The sequence below is a fragment of the Eutrigla gurnardus genome, assembly GCF_963514095.1.
Source record: "Eutrigla gurnardus genome assembly, chromosome: 6".
In the NCBI taxonomy this organism is placed as follows: domain Eukaryota; kingdom Metazoa; phylum Chordata; class Actinopteri; order Perciformes; family Triglidae; genus Eutrigla; species Eutrigla gurnardus.
In genome coordinates this window covers 10,178,722-10,203,266 of record NC_139920.1, presented here as the reverse complement: position 1 = coordinate 10,203,266, position 24,545 = coordinate 10,178,722, and the positions used below count along the sequence as shown (strand labels likewise).

The following is a 24,545-nucleotide window of genomic DNA, read 5'->3' as shown; positions in this document are numbered from 1 at the left end:
GTGGTTGACAGAACAATACCACGCTGCTTCGATTGAAGAAGACTTGAAACTAGAGATTGAGACATAAACTCTTGTTTACAATGTTTACTGAGATAATAGATCAAGTGAGTAGTATTCGTTTTCTCATAGACTTCTATCCAATCAGACTTCTGTTTGCAACCAGATCTGGTTGCAAACAGAAGTCTGTTAGTCGCCCCCTGATGGCCAGCAGAGATAATGTAAGTTTAAGGCACCTCTGATTGGCTACAGTACATTACATTTCTTAAAGCGACACACCTGGATGGTCATAATTATTCTCCATCTTTCACACACGGATGAGCAGGCGGATTCTTGGACTACAGTTTGACAGCTAGAATCAGATTTAATAATTGTAGGTTAATTTTATAAAAAAAAGTCATAAGTACATTATTTGACAGACAGCTGGATACAGTAAAATAACATTCAGGCATGGTGTATGAGGGAGGGCGTCGTGATTGGCTGGGGGACGGAAGCCCCTCCCGCCGAGCTCCATGTAAACAAACACACACTGGGCATGCGTCACTGGAATAATGGAGGACTGTCTTTTCCACCCGGACTGATGATGTCTGTATTTCTACTCTACTACCTGAACTGAGGGGGGGAAACGACTCGTCTGCCTTTCAGCGTGTGTAAGTTCGTGTTTTACGCGTCAGAATGAGTTGGTTTGTAGGGAAGTCGGAGTAACTCTAAGTTTGGACTCAAGAAACTGACGGTCAGCAACAAGCCGTGTTTGCTAGTTGGTTAGCCGTGAGCGGAGGCAGCTGTCAGATCTCCGATTCCGCTACACACTCGCGGTTGCTTCTGCTTTCAATAAATGCTTTTCCGGTTTGACAGGACGGCTCGCATTGATCTGTAAGTGTTACTTAGTTGTGGTTTAGTCCTGAATATGACAACGGTTTAGTTTTTTGTTGACCGCACTTTTAATTCCTGACACGCAGAGCAGGCTATCTCGCAGTTAGCATGTTAGCTAAATATTAGCTGAATATTTTTCGGAGGAGCTGCGCTGTCAGTGGGCCACGGTGTGTGACATACGTGCTGTTTAACCAATCAGAGTCCGAGCTTCGTAATCAATCAGGATTGTATCCAATCACCGTAAAGAGGCGGACACACAAGTTGTCAGGGTTTTGCTGGTAAAGTCCGTAATGCCAGAATTTAGAGTTGTGTTGCCTGTTAGCTCAAAGTTGGTCAACTTTACACGAAAATATACTTAACACATTACTAAGGAGGTCAAGTTGGAGGTTTACGTTGGAGTTAAGTCTTGAGTAGCACAGTAGCCAATGGGGAACTTCTGTGAATGCAAAAAAGGACTGGCTATTTCTGTCGTATTGCATCAGTGCATATGTTTTCACAAAGGAAATGACAAATCTGACTTTTTTTCGGTCTTCATTTACACAAGGTTTGACTGAGTGCACATTCAGTGGTTTCTGTTGTGATCTGGTCTGGCATGGAGAAAGACAGAAGTGGAATAAATGAATTGCACATAGTAACTGGGTGGGATGGTTACTAAATAGTGGCTATGCCATGCCACTATTTAGCAGGAGGCGTTGTATAATGTGAAGGCCACAGGCATGAGCTCCTGTGGTGTTCTGTAGTGCATCTCGGTAGAATGAGTCTAGCTGAAAGTAGTCCTCAGACTGTCCAGCCTGTTATAGAGCCGGTGGGAGGAGTTGTCCAGCATAGCACTGATCTGCACCAGCTTCCTCTTCTATGACACTGTGGTCAGTGAGTCCAGCTCCTCCCTCACTGGCCTTGTGAATCAGTTTGTTGAGTTTGTGTCCACCACTCTCAGTCTGCATTTAAAAAAAAAAAATTTTTTTTTTTTTTTTTTTATTAAAAAAAAATATATATATATATATATATAATTTGCAGGGAGACCTTATGATTAGATGATCATCTTACATCATCATGATCATCTTATATAAGATTTTTTTTGCGTGTTACCAGTATTTTTAATTGCCATTTTAAGTTTAGTTTCTGAAATTGTCATATCGTCCCATGCCTAGTGCTACATTGCTTTGCTCCCATGCTGGTACTCCTGTATGTTTCTCCAAACACCATCTACTGTAGTCACACACTGACTATGGGAGAAGTACCTCATTCAGCCACACTTCAGAAAATATTAAGTATCTCAGCAACAGCTTTGGGGTTGTTATAAGGATGTCAATAACTTTAAGTGGTATAAGAACGGAGAACTCACCGATAAATATTATCCCTTTACTCCTGAATCGGAGAACAACTTCAGCAGTGTTCTGAGATGATCTGTTACTGTCAAGTGTTGGACCAGAAATGATGCAGGTTGGGTGACAGGCTGAAAAGACTTGAACTGCAGTAAAGTGAGCCAGACACTGTCAAATGTGTAGCGGTCGGACATGTAACCTAGATGTTTTCATGATCATGTCCATATTTTCCACTAATCAGAGTTTAGGTCAACGTAACGAACCCAAGATGACAACCGACACGCCAGCTCAAAGTGTGGACTCCAAGATAATGACCTTCACCCCCTCCAAAGAGGAGTTCAAGGACTTCAGCCGCTACATCGCTTATATGGAGTCACAAGGAGCACACAAAACTGGAATGGCAAAAGTAAGTAGGATCTGTTTTGTCTTGTCAGGTTTTTATTATCCAATGTGTTGACCGATTATTTCTCTTTAAGTGTACAGTGTATGTAGTAATGTCTGCTGTTTGTAGTAGGGGTTCATGATATAATAGGACACCATTAGGCTTGGACGCTATTACATTGTTAGAAATCCAGACGGTATGATTACACTCATAAGTGTAGCCTGAACTTTCTATGATGCTGTAGTGATGCGCTGTGTTGTAGTTACCAGCAGACACCACCAGAGGTCATCTATTGTGTGACAGGCAGAGCTCAGAAAGATGGAAACTCAGTTACAGTTTATAGTTGTCAGATTTGGTCAAATACAAGTTGACGTGACATACAGAGGCTCTTTCTCCAACTGTTTTCATTCTGTTTCTGTGTCCTCTTGCAGGTTATTCCACCTAAAGGCTGGAAACCTAGACGGACGTACGATGACATCGATGACCTGGTGATTCCTGCTCCCATCCAGCAGGTGGTGACTGGCCAATCAGGACTGTTCACACAGTACAACATCCAGAAGAAGCCAATGACTGTCCACGAGTTCCGCAAGACCTCCAACCTGGACAAGTCAGTTAAATTAGTCAAATTATGAAGCACAGTTGATTGAGAATAGTTTTACACTGAATAGCTAGAAGATTATAACACAGGCAACCACGTGTAGTGACTGATCTCCATTATTTTCTTTACCAAACCAGCTCTCTCCTTGGATTTCTCATTGTAGGTTCTGCCATCCCAGATACGTGGATTTTGACGAGCTGGAGAGGAAGTTTTGGAAGAACCTGACCTTCAACCCACCGCTTTATGGGGCCGATGTCAGTGGGACGCTGTATGATTCAGTGAGTAATGAGTTGGATAACGGCACCAGCTGGAACTTACATCTATACGTTGTGTTTCCGTTTTATGCTCACACACTGAAACATCTAATTGTGCTGTTGAGTGTCATTGCAACTTGCAGCCTCTGCTAAATCCCTCCATTGCAGGATGTGACTGAATGGAACATCGGCTGCCTCAACACCATTCTGGACACCGTGGAGAACGAGAGCGGCATCAAGATCAAAGGGGTCAACACACCATACCTGTATTTTGGGATGTGGAAGAGCGCCTTCGCCTGGCACACAGAGGACATGGATCTGTACAGCATCAACTACCTGCACTTTGGAGAGCCAAAGTCCTGGTACGGTACCTGACACACCCTCATGCTGGTACACGTACAAAACATCCTACTGTTAAAGCGTCAAAGCGTCTTTGAGTACTAAGAAAAGCGCTATATAAAATGTATATATTATTATTATTATTATTATTAAAGGCATCTCTAATGCAGCTCACCAGGGGCCCGTTCCAGAAAGCAGGCTCAACAAACTCTGAACCTAACCCTGAATTCTGAGTCCAACTCTGAGATGGGCAGTTCTGAGTTTGTTAACCCTGAGAAGAGGGATACTCTGAGTTTTCGCTTCCAGAACAGCGGTTCTGAATTAGTTCAATCAACTCTGAGTATGTAAACTCTGAGTTACGCGCGTGCCTGCCAACTCTACAAAGCCATCATCAATGGAACTCCGATACTACAAATCACCATGGCAACCGGGAGAGCGTTATTAGATATTACTGAGTATTTATATAGAAAACGAGCTCATCCTTAGAAAGCGGAGCAACGTAACTGCAGCAAAGTAGAGATAGTTGGCGTGGCAGACATTTATGGCCCGACTTAATGTGTGTAACTGAATGAAACAGTCGATTTCCATATTGATTAGGTTGACAAGGACGGCAATTTTTTTCAGAGTTGGTTCAGATTCTGGAAAAAGGCGGATATATGTAGGAGAAACTCAGGGTTTGTTGAAGCAAACCTGCCAGCGAGCAGGTTAGGTTGACAGAGTATGTTACTATGGTAACTGACCTAAAGGTTGAGTTACCTCGCTTTCTGGAACGGAAAACTCAGAGTATCCTTCTTCTCAGGGTTAACAAACTCAGAGTTGAAAACCTGCTTTCTGGAACGGGCCCGTGGTGCATTTACCCAAAAGTGGTGAACTCTGGTGGAAACAACAAAGTTGTATTTGATTTTCTAAATGCATCAGCACTGGGATAAAGGGACCAATCGACAACTAGTGTATTATGTTAATATTTCATTATTATTGTAAATGCACACGGTTCATTAGTGGTGTAATGGACTGTAGTTGATCCGTATTGATCCCGCCCCCATGGTTCGTATGTGAACCACAAATGATTAATTACACCGATTAATGCTGAGATTGAATACAAATAATCCTTTTTAACCCGTTTTAGATCAGATCACTGGTCATATTGTTCACCTATTTAACAATGTTAGCAAATAATGTTTCACTGGGTAATACTCACAGTACAGAAAATAATAATAATAATAATTCTGTTTCTCCAGGACTTTAACCATCATAGTGTGAAATAAATGAATAAATACAACTATCTGTGCATTTGTATATTCAACATATATATGTCATATATTACTTTAATGCAGACATATAGTAATTGGAATTGTGTTGATAAATGTGTGTGGACAGTGATAATTGAATTGTATTTTTATTTAAATCATGTTACAAATGTTTGACAGAAATGAAACTAAAACCACAAATGAAATGTAAATACAGCAAACGGTCAAACAGGAAAGAGGAGCTGCTTGAAGCCGGTCAGTGAACGAGCTGTTTATAAAACCAACATGTGGAGAAGTGGACGACGCGTTTTTGTAGTCCATTATTGTAGTTTCTCCAGCGCAGACGCACGTCAATCACCGGTGCCGATCATCACCTGTCAATCATCAGCAGCATTATAATGACGTAGCTTAGTGAAAGTCCGGTTGGATTCTCTGAGCACCGCGGTCGTCTTTTCCTAAATCCTTTTGTGTTCTCCTATCGCCTTTCCTTAACCCTGTGACGTTTTCCCCAGAGGTAAGGAATAGGAGTTAGGACCTTATTTTTTGACTATTCAACTGCAACCATTGTCTTACTTGAAGCACCAATACTAATAAAACAGGGTATCGGACCGTTTTTAGCGGCAGGGTGTCACCATACTTCTCTAGTATCTGCATAGCGTGGAACATTACGCTCAGCCTTTAAGTACGGCAGTAACCCTGCAATGAATGAGGCGTCGTTCCTCTTTTGAGAATGAAGACTGTCAGTAAAAAACTCAAAGTACACAGATATTTTAACTCTGCTGTCAGCCATCCTCATATTTGATATACTTTTGTTGCTCCTCAGGTATGTTGTCCCACCAGAGCATGGAAAAAGACTGGAACGACTCGCCAAGGGTATGTAATGGGTTCTTGCACAACTCCATAGATGGATTTCCATTGGAACAGGCACTCACCACGTTTCTTCAATCACCGATGGAAAAAGGATGGTTTCAACTTGGTGTTGCTCAGGTGTTTCAAAGACTGCTTCCAGTGAACCTCACTGGTTTGCAACCCGGCGGTCCAGACCCCCACTGGGGGTTCGCTCAAGCTTCACGGAGGTCACGACGCCTTCTTCACAACTTTTTAAAAAACATACTGTTGGCCACATTCATTATATTCTGTGAAGAAAACCGAAAAGTCTCTAGTTCACTATTAGTTTCTTAGTTGTTCTTTAACTAAGTCAGGCTCATTAGTTTACTCAGTGAGTTTACTAATGAAAGAGGTTTATGTTCACATATCCCATTTAACTTTAAATTCAAATACTGATGTTGTGTTTGTTTTCCTGTGTTTCCAGGATTCTTTCCAGGCAAAGCTCAGGGCTGTGAAGCCTTCCTGCGCCACAAGATGACTTTAATTTCACCCTCGATCCTGAAAAAGTATGGCATACCATTTGAGAAGGTACGCTTTTATTTGTGCTTGACAAATCAACGTAATCATTGAATAATAGTTATGAGGAAAATGTGGAAAGTTTCAAATGAAATCCGCTCTTGTACTCGTGTGTTGTGTTCAGGTCACTCAGGAGGCTGGCCAGTTCATCGTGACGTTTCCGTTTGGTTATCATGCTGGTTTCAACCATGGCTTCAACTGTGCTGAGTCGACCAATTTTGCCACCCTGCGATGGATTGATTACGGCAAACAGGCGACACTGGTACATAAAACATCATTTACACAGCCGTGAATCTTAATCTAGTGATTATTGATGCCATATAAGGCTACGTGTCCTGCCCCATATGACCTAAAGTCCTGCTTGAAGAGATCCATAAAGGAAGGTCTGTAATGTTTAATAGTGTCAGCAGCAGAGTTTAGGGACCCTCTAAAGACAAGTAATATAACAAGTGCTGTTAATGCTGAGTCACCTGAGAGTTGTATCTAAGAAGAAGACTCTAAGAAGAACAACATGTTCATCATTTCTACAGGTTCATAGTGATATTATAGTGTAATACAATTTAAATGAAAGGTGACTATCTGATAATTCAAACTGCCGAGGATAAAAGTAATTAGAATCAAGAAGTGTCATTTATATAATTTTAAATTCAAAATTGCCCCAAAGTAATTAAATATACAGTCTATTATTTTGAAACTCAGGCTTGGAGTAATTGCACCTGAAAACAGTCTGGACCAGCCAAAATCGTGTGAACATTCAAAAAACAACAAAATTGGTGAATCCAGCTCTCCAGTTCTCCCAAATCATATAAGCCTCTGAAGAACAAGTGTGTTTAAGTGCTTCTTGCACGAGACCATTATCCTTGAACTGTTAACTTAAACATAACACCTCATCCCAGTACAGCACCTCAGTCAGTTAAACCTCAGGGATATCCTCTTCATTGTTTTGTGCTGCCCAGACGAGCGTGGTTCAAACTAGACTAAACTGATCCGTGTTCCTCCCAGTGTTCGTGCCGTCAGGACATGGTGAAGATCTCCATGGATGTGTTCGTACGCAAATTTCAGCCTGAGCGCTACAAGCTGTGGAAGGCAGGGAAAGACAACGCTCCCATCGACCACTCCAAACCCACACCACTGGCTGCTGAGTTTCTGAAGGAAGACGAGAGCGAGCCCTCAAAAGAGACTCCCAGTGAAGCCGGATCCGAGGAGCCCACTACTCCTGTCCAGGACGACAAAAGGTCTGGATTTACACCTGCTGCTAACACGCCTCTGACAGCAATCACTGGTTATTCCCCTGTGGATGTGAATTATTGGTTTACATTTAACTCAGTCAAAGCTTTATTTATTTTTTTATATGTTTGCAGTACAAACCAGCAATTGTTACCAAACGGTTTAATTTACATTTGTAATATTAATAGTTTATATATTAAAAGAGCGATACAGTGTTGCCAAGCAAAATATCTCAATACTATGCTGTATCGATCTTTGTTTCCCCACCTCGAAATAACATATCGTCATATTTTGTATTAGTAAGTTGTAAATACAAAGTAACTAGAAAGTAATGTGACCGATAAGAGTAGTACTGAACAAAAGTACAATATTTGCCATCAAAATATAGAAATAGAAAGTGGCCTAAAATTGAGATACTCATGTAAGGATAATATAAATAAGAGAGTATAGAAAGTAAAGTACCAGTATGGTCCAATTCTAAGTAGAGTACTTGACACAGTAGTAGTTTAGTGTGTTGCCAGTTCAAGCTGCTCAGTACAGAACTCGTCCTGTGATATACATAAGCTTTGTGACAGTTATGTTGATTGTTTCTTCAGTCTTTTAACATAAGTTTAATGAGGACATAACACCTGCTGGATCACAGCTGATACCAGCACTCTCAGTCATCAGTGTGGAGCTACTGATTGGTTAAATAACCATGATTCAGTCATTTCAGCTTGTGTTAAAGACTCGTCACTCAGAACAGTTGCTTTGCTGTGAGACTGAGACCTGTCAGGTATGTCTTCTCTAATCTCTCCCATGTATCAGTCCAAAGCCTCAGACTGGGACAAAGCGTCAACTTGAAGCTCTCAAAGACATCAAACCTGAGCTGATCATGACGGAGACTGAAGAGGTGAAGCCAAAGAAGGCCAAGCTATCAGACAAGGAGACTCCGACTAACATCCCTGTCAAATCAGAGAAAGGTACAGTTCGAGGCGTAGAGCTCTTATTTCAGCTTTTGGGATTGTGGTTAAAGGGAAAGTTTTGGACGAGCAGAGGAGATGGATGAATGAATGAATGAATGGTTAGCTGGATGGATGGATGGCTGGCTGGCTGGCTGGCTGGCTGGTTGTTTGCATAGATTGTTGGATGGATAGATAAATGGTTTGAGTGTTTTTAAATGACCTTATTGCCATTTGTCTTTTAAGTTAAAAATGTTGTATTGCTTTGGTGTTCGACTTACAACTGGATACCTATAGGCCGTGCACATACTATAGGAACCGTAGATGCTCCAGCTACTATTTATTTAAAAATAGATGTATATACCAATTTTATCACTCAGCAACCATATGAAACTGAAATGAAACGAACGCAAAACTTGGGGGGTCTGCTCTCTGCTTCCTTTGTCTATCTGTGTTGTTGTTTCATAAATGTATGGCGTCTTGGCCTGTTCCAACACCTGAACGGTGCCTTTATTCACAGTTTAGGACAAGGTAGTCATGAAAAAAACAGTTATACAATAAAAAGATGACTGGGATGTAAAGGCCTTAAGAGGCAGTTGATTGTCCCAGTTGTGTAGTCCATAAAGTCCAGCTATGAGATTTGAATAACAAACATCAAGTAACACATGCAGTGTGTAACACATATTCTGATGATGACAGAAAATTTGATTAATGTTTTGCACATACAAACATGTGATTGGCTAGTCCACAGTAAGTCAGGATGTAACATACAGAGTCATGTTCCAGGTCGAGTAACTGCAATCATGTAGATCACTGCTGTGTTATTCTTTCAGATGCAGTGAAAGTCAAGACGGAGCCTAAGAAGGAGAAAGACACCAAGCCTCAGACTAAATCTCAGTCCAAAGCCAGCACAAAGAGAACTTCAAACAGACAAAGCACGTCAAGAAAAGAGAAGAACGGCGTGTCGGCGGCGGACGTCTGTCCACTTGAGCCCTCTGAGAGCAAGCCGCTGTCTCTGGGCTCGGAGGAGGAGCCCCAGCTGAGCAGCAGCTGCAGCCCAGCACACAAGCTGTTTCAGAGGACGCTGAGCCCCGCAGACGTCCTGCACGTCCACAGCTACGCCAAAGGAGACTACGGGGAGGGAGACGCGCCGCCCAAGGAGGAGAAGAAGAGTGAGGGCAGCGACAATGACACCGACGAAGACAACAGACATGTTAGCAAAGCAGTGAGTGGAGACACATGTTATTACACTGGTTTTAGCCTCTCAACTATCACTTTTACTGCTATATTGTTATATTTTTTCCAAGCACTGATCAGGTGTTATAAGTGTTGAAGCCTTGCACCACCAAGCCATCAAACCCAAAAAGGAAACCATGAAGCAAACACACATGGATTTGTTGTTTGTTGCTCAAACCAGCCAACATGTAGCACAAATGACGGCATGTCCTTGAACTCAACATGAGTTATTTTAACAGGCCTTGCTGCATTGAGACACGACAGAAATCAGACAGTGATTATTCACTGTGTGGTGCAAGGTTTCGCTATATAAGCATGCAAAGTGATTAACCTGTGAGGATGTTTGTTTTGAAAAGATTGTGCAGCTGGATGCTGATAGTAACGGCAGGTTGGTCTCTCCAGCAGGTGGCAGAAGAGGTGGCTGGAGATGGGGAGCCAGAGAGTGATCTAGGGCAGCTGCCAGGCCACCATCCGCTCATAAAGGACGGCATCAGTGACGAAGGTCTGTGGCATCAACTGGGATACCTCACCGTCACACTCAATACTTAGCTTTAGTCATCTGCTCTGTTATTTGATCTGAATCAGTGGTTACGTTAGACTTTCTTTTGTCCATCATTTTAAGGGATGGGTCGTTACAATTAAATCATAATCTATTTAATAATATTTGTAAGAGGTACATCCTCGTACTACCTTGGATTACAGCCAGATGACTCCTTTAAGTCGCTTTGCTGTTGGCTGGAACGGTGGGTTTGTTAGACTTTCTCTGTGTCGTCATCATCAGGGTTGTAAAATGTCCTTAATAACTGTTATCTGTCATTTTAATTTTATTAAATTATAAGACATAGCCAATGCATATTTAAATGCAATGCACTTTTTGCCATCAAAGTGGATCGGATCGAGCCACTAGAGCTGTACAGTCACTTATTTTACATGCAGAGTTTCTTTTGATGTATTTCAATGAAGCCTCCAATTAGGGGTGGGTAAAAATATCGATACAGCAATATATCGCGATACTTTGCCGCCCAATACAATATCGATTTTTCAACTCCAAAGATCGATTTTATAAAAAAAAAAAAAAAGATTCATGTTTAGACGTTGTGAATGCAGTAATTTATCATTTTTCATTTTATTTTCAATATTTATTCCAGTGAATTTCATGGGAATTAAAATGGAGAGGCTGTTTTGAATTAAATCGTTTTTACTCAATTTGTCCTCTGACCAATATCATCTGATGTACATATACAGGTACTTGTGTTTTCATCTTTATTTATATCGCAATATTGTGATACGTATCGTATCGTGACCAAAGTATCGTGATACTTACTGTATCGTGAGGTTCTTGCCAATACTCACCCCTACCTCTGATGTCTGTTAATACTGTTGCAAGCCCTCTTTTGTGTGCACAGTAGCAAGTGGGAGAGAGCTTAGTGAAAAGGTTTTGTTGAACGGGTTAAACGCCAACAAATCAGGCTGGAAATTAAACGGGAGTCAAAATGACGGACAGCCTTTTTTTCCATAATTAAAAAAAAAAAAAAGATCTCAGTGTGTTTGCTAACTTGTCTGTTGTTCTTGTTTGTCCTTCAGAGGCTCCAGAGGAGACCCCTCCAGTCGAGGAGGGTGGTATGGAAGGGGAGGGCTGGGCTAAACCTCTGGCTCACCTGTGGCAGAGCAGACCCCCCAACCTGAAGAAAGAGAAAGTGTACAACCAGCGCATGGGATCCAAATCCCCGTACTGCTCCATCTGCATGCTGTTCCACACATACCAGCAGGTAATATGTAGACGCCACTCACGGCCGTCACCCTTCATCTGTCGACCTGTACCAACATATAGACCAAACACCACGCAGACCAGCCGGTGTCATGGAGACAGGAAAAGTAATTCATGGAAATCAATAGGGCTCAATTATTATTTTACATACATGACCCTGAACACATCGGTATCTCTCTTTGTGAGGGAAACTATACATTTTAAACAAAAAGCCAAAATTACAAACTAGAAATGAAAAGGGCAGGGACGGTCTAAAGAAAGAAGCAGTCCAGTTGCATTATGGGAAATGTATGATTAATTGTGTCTGAAATCACTCACTGTACAGTGAGTTCTCCATGTTGTAGTTCTGTCTGAATGTGTAGTGAGAATCATTAAACCCTGTATAGTGGACTCAAAGTATCACACAATTCATCTTGAACATTAGTGAACAACTGATGGTCACTATCTGAGCACAAAAGACATCAGGAACTCAGGAATTTTCTGAGGTTTTTGCACTAACGTCCACCTGGACTCAAAGATGAACCGATTAGAATTTGGTGATAAAAGGTCAATGTGACCTCCCGGTCTCGTGAACGTGATATCTTGGTCCTGAATTCAGGGATGTACTGATGAAACGTTGTTTCTCCGTGACACCTGCTGGTCTCTTTAATACTTTTGAGTGTTTAAAAATGTCACAGATTTATTGCTGAGGCTGACGTGACATTTTCCATAAAAGTTTTTGACAAACCAGTAGATGTTAATTTATTGGCACAATAAGATGCTGACGAAGAAGTTGCCACGCAGTTGTCAGCTCCATGTTTCTGCGTTCTGTCTCTGCTGTCAGACTGAATGTGGGAACAGCGTCGCCAGTCCTGTCATGGTGGCCGGTGGGCGGATGCGGACCAAACCTCTGATCCCAGAGATGTGTTTCACCACCACCACAGAGGAAGACTCCGAGTGTGAGGAGCAGCTCGTCACACCTCATCTAGAGGAAGATGGAACCAGCCTCCTCATCAGTTGCTCTCAGTGCAGCATCCGAGTTCACACCAGTAAGTACACACTCACTCTATCAAAGCCTGTGTGCATGTGATCTTACACATTTAGCTCTTTTATTACAGAAATGTGTTTCTATAGAAAGATGATGTTTCTACACAGAAACATCTGATGGCATAACAACCATTTAAAGCTGCACTTATGAAACATCACATTGTAACAGACCTTCAGAATGACGTGGCAGTGAGTATCTCTTTGTGTTTGTGTATTCAAGGCTGTTACGGGGTCGATCCTGCCAGTGTCAGCAAGGAGTGGAAATGTGCACGCTGCAAGGCCAATGCCATGACTGAGGTTGGTGAACACCGCAGGGTAGATTTACTCTACACAATACACACGAGTCCGGAGCAGAACCGGTCCGGTACTTTTATGATAAACATGATGGCGTACATACAACAGGCAGTCGGGCCTAGGCCCGTTTGGGCTTGGAGCAGTGTGAGTGCAAGCCGGCTCGGGGGTAATCGTGCCGAGGTACGGTACGGATCGAATGGCCCTGGTGTGAGTGCATCCTTAGTGTTTAATCCGAGTGGCTCAGCCTTAAAGTATTATTTCTGATCGGCTCCAATGGTCCACAAACATGAATTATTTGTACCTTATTATTTGTGTAATTTGTTACTGATCTACATCTCTTGTTCTTCAGGTCAAATATCCGAAAATATATCAAAGCAATAACATTAACAAAATACTTTCAAACACTTTTTGTAACAGCAAAGCTTACCAAAGACTAAACTTTTATCGATACAATACAGTCATGAATCACATCTAGAATTGTTTGGGCCGCATGAACAAGAGAGGCTGTGGGTTTTGATAAATGTGCTGTACTTGACTGCCACAACTGAATTGTTTGTGCGGACAGGTGATTGATGACATGTTCTATCTGCAGAATTGCTGTTTGTGCTCCCTGAGAGGTGGAGCCTTGCAGAAAGCCAACAACAACAAGTAAGTTGTTCCAGAGTCACAAGGTTACTTTATCCTTGAACAGGAAACCGTCAAACGGGTTGAAGTGCGAAGCTGCCCATTGATTAACCTCTACCCCTTAATGGCAAACAACATGGGAGTTCTGAGTCAGAAAGCTAGAGTAGTCCTGGTCTGATGAATAAGAAAAATGCAATTGTTGCTCCAATAATTGACTTCTACTCTTACTTCTACTCCCGAAGTATCGAAGGGTTTTCCTGCTGTATCTTTTACCTGTTTACAACCAGACCAGCAAGGAGCCCTGTGTGTAACTTGTTCGATACCAGTATCAGAAAAGCCTGCGATAATGCATGCTTTAGGAAATGGACGGGACGGGCAGCCTACTCATTTGTGTGTGTGTGTTGCAGGTGGGTTCATGTGCTGTGTGCAGTGGCTGTGCTGGAGGCACGCTTTGTCAACATCACTGAAAGAAGTCCAGTGGATTTAAGTGGAATCCCTTTGCAGAGATTTAAACTGGTGAGTCCAATTAACACTTTTATATACACTTTCACTAGATTTATTATCTCAGTCAACATTGTACACATGAGTTTATGGTCTCAATCTCTAGTTTCAAGTCTTCTTCAATACAGCATGATGTTCATTTAGTAAATGATGGTCCATTATGGTCAAATATAGACCAATAAGGCAGGGTATGCTTTAGGGCGGGGCTACCTTGTGACTGACAGATTGCCACCGCGGCGTTGCAAACGACCATAGCACATTAAAATGGTACAAGATGACTTTAACACTTAGCAGTAAAGTTGACCTTCCACCCGTTGCTCCTCTACAATCCATATACGATCACTTCCTTCACTGGTTGCAAAAACATGTTGAACTCGTGGCTTCAAAGTCATAATCCAATGGATAATGTCACGATTACTATGTCCACTTCTTACACAGTCTGCTCTGGACTTGATACTGAATTTTTATGAGTTTGCAATAACAGTAAATGAAAAAGGGACCATTCAGAAATTAATATATATATTTTTTTTAAGTCATTTTTGGGGGTGGTTTTTGCGTTTTATTGAGAGAGAGAGGTTGAGAGTGAAAGGGGGAGAGAGAGAGATGGGGATGACATTGTAGAAAGGGCCACTGTTTGGATTCGCACCCAGGGCCGCTGCGGTGAGGACTTGGCCTCGCTATGTGGGGCGCCAACTCTACCGCTGAGCTATCCTGGCGCCCCAATTAAGAGTTATCCTTACTAAGATATAAAAATATATCCAGTACTGACTGAAGAGCAGAGAATGGAAACGAAGGCCTGGTTCTCCCTGCAGGTGAGGTATATAAAGAGTATCTCTCAAACTGTGGTCCTCTCATTAGTGCTGCAGCCCACAGAACTAAAATGAGAAAACTGAAGGAATGCACAGCCATCGCACTGTAAAATCCTGATAGCCAATTAATCAGACAGGATGTGAAGCTATGAAGTGTTTATACAAGCCTGTAATTATAAAGACTTTCCACCAACAGTGTGGTAAGTGACGTCTCTCTCTGAAGCTACGATGTCTGTGTGTTCATACCAGGAAGTAACGTTACTCACACTAACACACTAACGGCCGTGTTGGTGATGTAGATGTGTGCAGATCGCATATTGAGACGAGAGATGTAGTTCATTGAGTAGTTTTACACTAAACAAAATCATACAACCAAAAACAGACTCTCTGGATGTTCAAATTATCTTTTAAACGAACAAAAATCATATATGCAATTAATGGTACAATTTAAATGGGAACACATTTATTCTGAGATAAGGTCCCATGGGGGATACAGGAAGGGGCGGGACTTGGCCTCTTAATACTGTTCCTTGTGTGTTCACGAGCTGCTGCTCTTTCCTGAGCTCTTCCTCCTGCGTTCCCTGACAGAAATGTTACTACTGTAAGAAGCGGATGAAGAAGGCGTCCGGCTGCTGCGTGCAGTGCTCCCATGGCCGCTGTCCCACCGCCTACCACCCCACCTGTGCTCAGGCTGCTGGAGTACTCATGCAGCCAGATGAATGGCCTTTTGTGGTCCATGTTACCTGCTGCCGACACAAAGGCCCCACTCAGATTGAGGTAAGGAGCTTTTTGAGGATGTGTTAACCTCTTCTTTTAAGTGGAGCTGAAACATCATTTCCAGAGTATCGTAACGTATTGTGACGTATTTCCCAGTGACACCAGATAGACAGGTGGGACATAATGTTGGGAGGATTTAGATTTGATGGTTGAAAAGATATGCCATGATATTACTGGTTCATCCTCGCTGATGTCAGCACGTGTGAAGAAAAATAAATTGGGATTTTCACTTCAATTCAGTTTCCTTTATATAGCCCCAAATCACAAATTTTGAGTTCTTTACAATCTGTACAGCAAACGACATCCTCTGTCCCGGGACCCTCCATCTACTAAGGGAAAACTCCCTAAAGAACCATTTTAACGGGGGGCAAAACTGTCAGTGTCAAGCAGGGTAATATCAACAGGTACAACCACGGTCCAGCTGCACCTGCGGGACGAAAAAGCACAAAGACTCCTGAGAAGAAGTTAAGTTAGTGACATGCATTAATGGGACATGAATGATCCAGATGGAGAGGAGCTCAGTATATCACTCCTGCAGTCTAGGCCTATAGCAGCTTAACTAGGGCTGGTCCACAGCAGGCCTGAGCCAGCACTAACTATAGGCGTTATCAAAATCTGCAGAAATTCATTTTTTGGAATTCATTGTTGGTAGGGATAGACCGATTATTGGCCGGGCCGATTATCGGCCGGGCCGATTATCGGCGCCGATATTCAGCATTTTGACGCAAATCGGTTTCGCCGAGTGGAGAAGCTGCGGAGTCCTTTACAACTCACAACTACTAGTAACGTTACCATGAGCCCAAAACACAAACATAAGCGGCAGCTCTGCTCGCTCGCAGTCCCTCCAGAGGTGTCTGTTAACTGAGACCCATTGTGGCGTATACGCTACAAAATATCATGTTGTCTTTAGAGCGTCATAACTCCGTAATGGTTTGCGCTAGAAACATGCGGTTTTTTCCTCTAGAGAAACTAGAGAAACGGAGCTAAATAACGGTACCCTGCATGTGAGCAATTTATTTCTGACAACAAAACGAATGCGTAAAGTTGTAAAATATGTGACTAGATGTCTCCTCGTCTCCGTGGCGCATTTCTCCGTTTTGTTTATGTATATCGTCGATCACTTCTCATCCGCCATCTTGCGAGTGACGTATAGAGTTACGTTTATGTCTCGGACACTCCTATTGGCTCCCGTAGCGGCTTTTACAGCCAATCGGAAAGCCTGATTTACGCTTGGCCGTGAGTTGTTGTGTTTGCCCAAACGGGAGACACGGAGGAGTTCAGAGCAGAGCAAATGACGGTCAAAGAGTTACTGTAGTGATAGAGAAAGCTAAATACATAAATGGCACAGAAGAAGTAAACTATATACACACATATTTAGGGCAGGGAGAGGAAAGGGCCATTGATGGCACAACAAAACGCCCATGGACACTACTCAAAAGAATATCCATATTTCATAGACAGAAGCAGCTTATTATTATTATATTATTATTAATATTATTATATTATACATGTTGCAATTCTGAAAAGCTGTTTAATAAACATATGCTTAAAGGCATTTAAAAGAAGTTAAGTGTTGGTGTTTGTATTATTCAACATTTTGACACCAGTATTTTCACTTTTACTGCAAATGAATATCGGCTCCGAATATCGGTTATCGGCCTCCTTGACTACTAATAATCGGTATCGGTATCGGCCCTGAAAAAATCATATCGGTCTATCTCTAATTGTTGGATAAGTGAACGATATGAGAAGGGATGTGATCTTAAAGGGATAAAGTTTGACATTAAGGACTTGCCGTGAACTAGAGATGCACGTTTTACACCTTTTCCTTCAGCAGTGGAAACATTGTCCAGTTTTTTCCACTGTCAACATTAGAAAGTGATAACAATGTGATTCCCTGACTGTCCCCTGACAGCGCAACAAAGCAGCCATGCACGAGCTGACTGTGGGACAGAAGGTGATATGCAAACACAAGAACGGCCGCTACTACCAGTGTGACGTGGTGCAGCTGTCCAAAGAGACGTTTTACGAAGTCAACTTTGATGATGGGTCCTTCAGTGACAATCTCTTCCCCGAAGACATCGTGGTAAGTTTCGTTTGTTTGAAACACAACCCTTAAACTTCTTATGATGTAGTTTGCAACTAATATAGCTGTGTTTCCATTCACATATTTGTATGCCCATTTATAAGTATTGCATTAGACAAGCTACTCTATATGGAAACAACAACCAAAGTAGATAAAACTTCCTTGAATGAACAGAGAGCACATACTTGATAAAAAGTGCTGCACTTTTCTGCTTCGATCAGGGACATTATTTGTTGTAGCACTGACTTCAATGACAAAACACATTTTTGTAGCTATGTATTGATAATATCCTAAATTGTCAAACAGTGGCCTTTATTTACCTCAGTAGCAGAGAGAACTAGGCCTTTATTTGAACAGCTAATATTACAAACAGACCTTTGGTTTTTATTTCTTCAGTTAATGCAAACTGAAAAGTTGCTCCACGTTTGCTTGTTGTCTTGATAAATTCAGTATAATGTTAATTTGCACAACTTATTCCATTACTACAGAAAGTCATTTCAGTTGTTCCACTTTGCCTTTTTACATGAATTACAATTTAAACCCATGAATGAAACTCAACACTTGTCCCTTGATAGTTAGGCTTTTAATTTGAAATAAACTAAATCTTGAGGACAGATTGTTATTAACTTTCGATCAGGAATAGATGACTGGAATCAATCATAGTATGAGAATGTGCTTCATGACTTAGTTGTTGTCCTGACAGCAGTAGTGCCTTGGAAACTATAATAATCCCACTGAATGTACCATGTGAGCTATAGCTACAGGAGAGTTTGCAGTATTTACCGTGGCTGGATGTTATGTATTTGATTTCTTCAAGTCTCGAGTCACCAATGAAACGGTTCAGACTTTAAATTGGTATGTATGGATAATCAACTGAGGATGCAATTAATAGTTTTTGTACTTGTGGGTTTCAAATGTGCCCTTAAGCATCAGAGAAGTTACTTTGTCATAAGGAAGGTGTGAACAAGATTTGTGTCACCGATTATAATATATTAAAATATATAATAATAATATGTTTTTCACATGTCGGGATGTTCAGAGCTCTAAAGCGTGTGCTTTGTCTGTTAGGGCCGAGACTGTGCTGAGCTCGGACCACCACCCCAGGGTGACGTGGTTCAGGTGCGGTGGACGGACGGCCTGGTTTACGGCGCCAAATTTGTGGCAGCTCATGCCATCCACATGTACCTGGTAAGATTTTGTTTGTGTTTGTTTTATGTCACATGACCAGAGGCAGATCTAAAACATACTCTATAGGATGGCAAGAGCGTGGCATGGAGACTTACTGTTCATTACTGACATTGGGATAATTCTTTTTTTTTTTTTATATATATATATATATTAGGTTTAAATATGAAAATGAGGCCTTATTTAATGGTAATTTTGGTGAGTTTGGATGAAATCTATAGTCACAAATAGACAAAGTAGTGAAATAAACCACTAAATGTGTATTTTTGAAGTTTTCTTCCCTCTCGTCTGAAATAAAACATGTTATGGAAGATAAATAGACTTCTACAACATCTTTAAATTGACCAGAGCATGAAAAACAATGTTTTGTGAGTGTCTCGCCTTAATTTGACATCTAACAGAAAATTGAACCGGGTAATTCCGTGATGGCTATGAAATTAACTTTATTCCGTTATTAATTTATTGCATTTGTTGATCCGTTACTCTACAGATGTCAAACAAATCAGAAGAGATGATTTGGTTTGATGAATAATTTCACGGGCTGTTGAGACATTTGAAGCTCATCAGTGCTTTCAGAGTCTCAGTGCTGGAGAGCAAAGAGAGAACTGTCATCTCTGCTGTTGTCTGAGTTGATCCTAATTAACTTGCATTAACTCGAACACGACTCGCTGCTCCACCTGCAGCATTTGAGTGAGTGTGAGCATGTCTCAGAGTTTGGAGCTCAAATTCTTTGTGAATGACTCGCAGTCCTTATTTTTAGTCCTCCTAACTCAGCCAATTACAATTTATTTTTAGCCTGAATGTTTTGTGAATATGGCCCCGGGCCTTTGCCTTCAATCATCCTGTCTTTGGAGTGTCCTGTCCAAGCAGAAGCACTGACGGGTTTTCATGTGTAGGGCTGTTTAAACAGTTCAATCAACCACCGACTGAATTGTGTCTGCCCTACCTGGTATTGAAAAATATTTCTGTGCTTTACAGTAGCTGCTCCGTTGCCTTGGAAACAGAGAACACAAGAAAATCATTCACCTGCAAGCAACATTTTAACAGTTGCGAGTCTGGACAGCGTTTCCTTTATATATTCATGCACAAATGATGCACACAATGATTAATATGATCTCATGTATGAAAATGAGCCAGATTGAAATGTTACTGAATGTGTGAATAGGGGAAAATCTCTATTCCAGTAATTTGCAGGGAACTATGTGTGAAAGAGACCATAGAAATAACTAAATGGCTAGCTAGCCAGACATCTTTCTCCAGAGCTGCGTCTGCTCTCTTTCCAGACCCACAGACGTGTGTTATCACCATAACAACTAACAACAATATCCATGTTCTTTTGTAGCTGTCAAGTGTCCAATGAAAACAGTTTGATATCTATTGATGTGGGCCTGACTATTGTTTGCTACGTTTGTGGATTGTAGGTGGAATTTGAGGATGGCTCGCAGCTAACAGCCAAGAGAGACGACGTCTACTCTCTGGATGAGGAACTCCCCAAGAGAGTCAAATCCAGACTGGTAGGTGCAACTCAAACTACAAAAATGGACTCTTTAATTCACCTAATAATAACTGTGACTGTGAACTGTTCACACCAAACGCAAAGCAAATTGTCTCCTCTGAGTTCATAACATCACCCAGAGGTGCTCTGTGAATATCACTTAGCTGGATTCACTGTATCTAGCCAGTCATACGTCGGCTGGTTTACTACAGCAGAATAAACCCAAAATAAACAATTTAGCTTTGATTTGATCGCAATAAACGGATAAAAGAGATGCTGAAATAACTACATAATGATTTTTTGTAATAAAAAAACAATTCTCTAAAGTCATGCTTTGATGGTTTGTCTGCAAGATGACAAGCAAACAACTTTTAAATGCTTGTTTTCTGAATGGAGTGCTAAGCTATGCTAATATTGTAGCTGCTCCATCAACACTTAAATAACGTCATCTAGACATAAATACAGCAGCAACCTTGTTGTTTGTACCATAAACAGTCTCTGGTTTCTCCACATCGTCTGGTCTGGTCTCTGGACTAATGTGAGCTACTATTGTAGACCTCCATTTCTGATTCAGCAATGTGAGGGTGACAGGAGCAGAATCTCAACGCTGATGGGCTTTAAGGGGGAGCTCACTTGCTCTTGTCTATTCCTGTCCTTGCATCGACCTTGTATGCAATCATGCATTTGGTGTGAACTCAGCATAATCCTAATGTGTGTTCATTTAACAAAGAATGAGTGGGAGCTAGAAATAACAAACAATGAAAGACGCCGAAAAGACACAGCAGCCTTGTCACGCAGTCTTGTGTTTGTCTCTGCAGTCGAAAGCGTCAGACATGAGGTTTGACGGCATCTTTGAGGAGAAGGAGATCATCAAGGTGTCAAAGAGGCAGAGAGTGATCAACTCGCGTTACAGGGGGGACTACATCGAGCCTGTGATTTACAGAGCCATCATGGAGTAGCTCCCCCTCCCTCGGCTCACCCACACACCAGCAGCACTGACAGACTGAACTGTGCTCACTGTACCTTAACTTAGCAGCTAGCCACCGAGAGACTGTAGCTCCACATCACTTCCTTCAGGACTGTTTTGGACTATTTTTTTTACTCATTCATGTCTGTTCATTCAACAAGAGTCCTGTTTGCTTTGTTTGACTGCGATCAAAGAAACAGCAGGATTAGTCACTTTCCGTTTTTCCATAGGACTCCACAGACGGCCCTAGCAGTATGTTAAAGTCGCAAGCAATACAAAAATGGCATTTGTTCATTAAAGTAGCATTTTCACAGCTTTTTTTTTTTTTTTTAAGAAAAAGATATAATGCTGGAGTTAAACTTTAATCTGCAGTTATGTTAAATAAATTGCTATTTACTAAACATTTACTAGACATTTCAATTAACTCAAAAGGATAATATCTGCATTGTTTGATTTCTATGTATGTCTCTTTTGTTCTGTTTGCCCCCGATATTGGTTCTTGTAACACATTGACGTAGATGATTTGCGCATTCAGAACAAGAAACGAGTTACATTTGATGGAGCCAAACCAATACCAGCCCTGTCTTAAAGGAACAGTGTGTAGCATCCATATCGACCCATTGACAGGAATGGAATATAATATGTTTTAGTGTGTTTTCTTGCTTTTTATCACCTGAAAATCCTACACACTGCACCTTTAACACGGTAGCCATGTTTCTGTTAAAGTGTGTAGCGAATTTTAAGCAAGCTTTTAAAATGAGAGAGAACTGAAGAGGTCTTCAGGAATTTGTTCAAAGTTTAAATTGTTTTTCCATCTCGGCTTGTATTGGTCGCGTTCCATGTGTCTGGAGAGGAAAACAAGCATTCACACGCTATGGGAATATCTGGGGAGACGCTGACAGTAGAAACAGCTAAATGTTCACTACGTCAGAGTTTATTTCTCAAAGGCGTTTCCACAATCCGTTCTTCAGCTTTTTCAACAAAAGCAAAAAGCAACCTCAAAAAAGAGTAAATGTTTTGGGGTTTTTTGCGCAAATGTAGATTTATCAAATGTTCTTGTTTCCGTTCAGTTTTTTGTAACACAATACTTCAAATTGCGCTTGAAGATATGTGAATGGAACACGCAGCTAATGCATCCTGTATCCAACACAAAGGTCAGCTCTGTGCTAACGTGAGGCCCATCAATGACCTCATCCGTCATCTGGCTGAAAATCTTGTTGGCTGCGTGAACCAACATGAGATAGATTTGACCCGTCACTGGAATCCATCAGCAACATTGAACTGGTGTGATCCTCTTAATGACAGCAGCGTTTATGTCAGTTAGCCGCTTACCTCCGATAGCCTGCAACGATCCTCAGATCTACTTGCGTCCTTCATGAAAAAGTGGCAGCCATTTCTTGAATCAATGATGTAACAGTTGATTATTTTAAACAGCATAAACAAACACGCACAAACAAGAAAAAAGCCCCTTAAAGTACTGAAACTACTGAAAGTTTTCTTTGCCAGTGCAGGTAAACTACCTGACTTTATATACCGATACAAGGTACTCATTTGTTTCCATACCTTACATTGAAAAATAGTTTTAGAATTTTAAATTGTAAAGATTTTAGCAGATGTATGTATGGAAAAAGTTCTTATATTTTGCCAAAAAATTAATAAAATAACTTAAATTGGCTAAAATTTAAATAGTTACTGGGAACAATCTGGTTGAAGAGTAAGAACGACACACTTTGGTTCATACCAAAAGAGTTTTGAGGACAGTCTGCATTTTAATTGGATATCAATGTCTGATTTCTTTTCTTTTTAAACAAACATTTTTGATGAGGATTGGTTGGAATTCATGCGTGTCCTCAGTTGCAGTAGTGTGACAATAATCTTATCTTACTGTGGCCTTTGCGTTGAGATTATTCTGTTATTATACATACATGAATTATTTAAAAGTGTGACCATGATCTGTATCGATGAGAAGATGGCGTTAGATTTCCCAGTGAGAAAATAAAGATGCTCCTTTTTGGACACACTGAGCACACGAGTAGAATACTGCAGACTTGAGTGATTTGAAAGAGAAGCGTTTTTTCATGCTGTTTGAACAAAGTGCTCGTAGAAACGTTTGAGGCATTCCACGGTTGTAACAATCGGATACAAAAGTAATAATACATGGATGAAGTTTTTCTTTAAGTGGGAGCAATGCCATTTAATCCACTGATGCCTCCTCTTTAACTATGAACTGCATTCCTTTCCATTTAATTTAGTCAAGTTTTTTTTATGGCTATTTATTAAGGTGCTCTGAGAAAGTAACCTCTGCATTACGCACACGCACACACACACGAGTCTGCAGTACTACAGCGGTGGTTGAGCTGCATTATGTATGTTCTATTTTTTCTACATTATATAGATGAATTTTAAAAGAACCCATTCAGATTTCTAATGTGTTGTTTCTTCTACTGAAAGTTGTGCGTTGCACTTTTATTTAAGTCCAGTTTGCGAGGACGTTTGAATACTTTTTATGCTGCCGTTGCTAATTTGTTAAAAACCTGTATTAGAATGTTAATTGTACATTAATAAAATGGCTAATGGACGCTTGGCCGAGCTCATTGATCACTTGCTTCTGGGACACGGTGGCCTTTGCACGTCATCGTTTGCCCATGAACTTGTAGTGACGGAGGAACGCTCGCTTTGTAGTCAGTCGTTGCCAATTCAAGGACGCTGCTTTCATCAGTCCAGCGGAGGATGAATTTATTTTATTCATAAAGTATTAGCAGAGTTGTACATGGGGAGGGGCGGGGGATTTTCTATTCTATTTTATCGCGTTGTTTTGTAAAACATGTCCTTTGTGTATTTTCACAGGAACCTGTGGAGTGTAAATGTCATGTAGTCTATTTTAAGATGTTACTCGTTGACCCGGGAGAGGAGCCGTCTGTTCTTGTTGTCTCCTCCCGAAGAGAAAGATCTGAAGCCATTTGTAAAACTGTTTGTTTCAGTAAAGAAATTTGCTTCAGCGCTATTTGTCTGTCTTTTTTTCCACATTTACTCACGTGTAAGGCTTCCCCGCCAAAAACAAGGACCGGTCAGTTACGGATAACATTCAAAGTATTATTAAAGGTCATATTTAAAAACCATTATGTGGGTGTTTAACAATATATGCAGGTGGTTAGAAAAATCCTGATGAGGGGTTGTGAGTTTTTCAGAA

The 24,545-nt window shown here is 41.2% G+C and overlaps 1 protein-coding gene across 3 annotated transcripts; it reads left to right on the top strand.

Annotated features, from left to right (window-relative positions):
- The first annotated feature begins 533 nt into the window (after window positions 1-533).
- kdm4aa (lysine (K)-specific demethylase 4A-a) lies at window positions 534-24,354 on the top strand. Of its 3 annotated transcripts, none has more exons than XM_084011617.1 (22): window positions 534-647; window positions 2,437-2,601; window positions 3,009-3,184; window positions 3,339-3,453; window positions 3,598-3,791; window positions 5,839-5,888; window positions 6,328-6,431; window positions 6,544-6,681; window positions 7,422-7,654; window positions 8,454-8,608; window positions 9,421-9,812; window positions 10,229-10,325; window positions 11,408-11,592; window positions 12,415-12,619; window positions 12,838-12,914; window positions 13,504-13,559; window positions 13,943-14,051; window positions 15,434-15,622; window positions 17,538-17,708; window positions 18,777-18,896; window positions 20,315-20,407; window positions 21,207-24,354. In XM_084011617.1, the coding sequence occupies exons 2-22, from the start codon at window positions 2,464-2,466 to the stop codon at window positions 21,345-21,347; spliced, it is 3,138 nt and encodes a 1,045-aa protein (XP_083867743.1). In that variant the 5' UTR covers window positions 534-647; window positions 2,437-2,463; the 3' UTR covers window positions 21,348-24,354. The 3 variants fall into 3 exon arrangements, with proteins under 3 accessions (XP_083867743.1, XP_083867742.1, XP_083867744.1); XM_084011616.1 differs by having other exon boundaries at window positions 10,226-10,325; XM_084011618.1 differs by having other exon boundaries at window positions 9,421-9,816; window positions 10,236-10,325.
- The last annotated feature ends 191 nt before the right edge of the window (window positions 24,355-24,545 follow it).

Coding starts and splice junctions, on each gene's coding strand:
- kdm4aa (XM_084011616.1), top strand. CDS start 2,464: ATGACAACCGACACGCCAGCTCAAAGTGTGGACTCCAAGATAATGACC. Junction 8,609..9,420: donor CCCTGTCAAATCAGAGAAAG/GTACAGTTCGAG, acceptor TTATTCTTTCAG/ATGCAGTGAAAGTCAAGACG. Junction 9,813..10,225: donor ACAGACATGTTAGCAAAGCA/GTGAGTGGAGAC, acceptor TGGTCTCTCCAG/CAGGTGGCAGAAGAGGTGGC.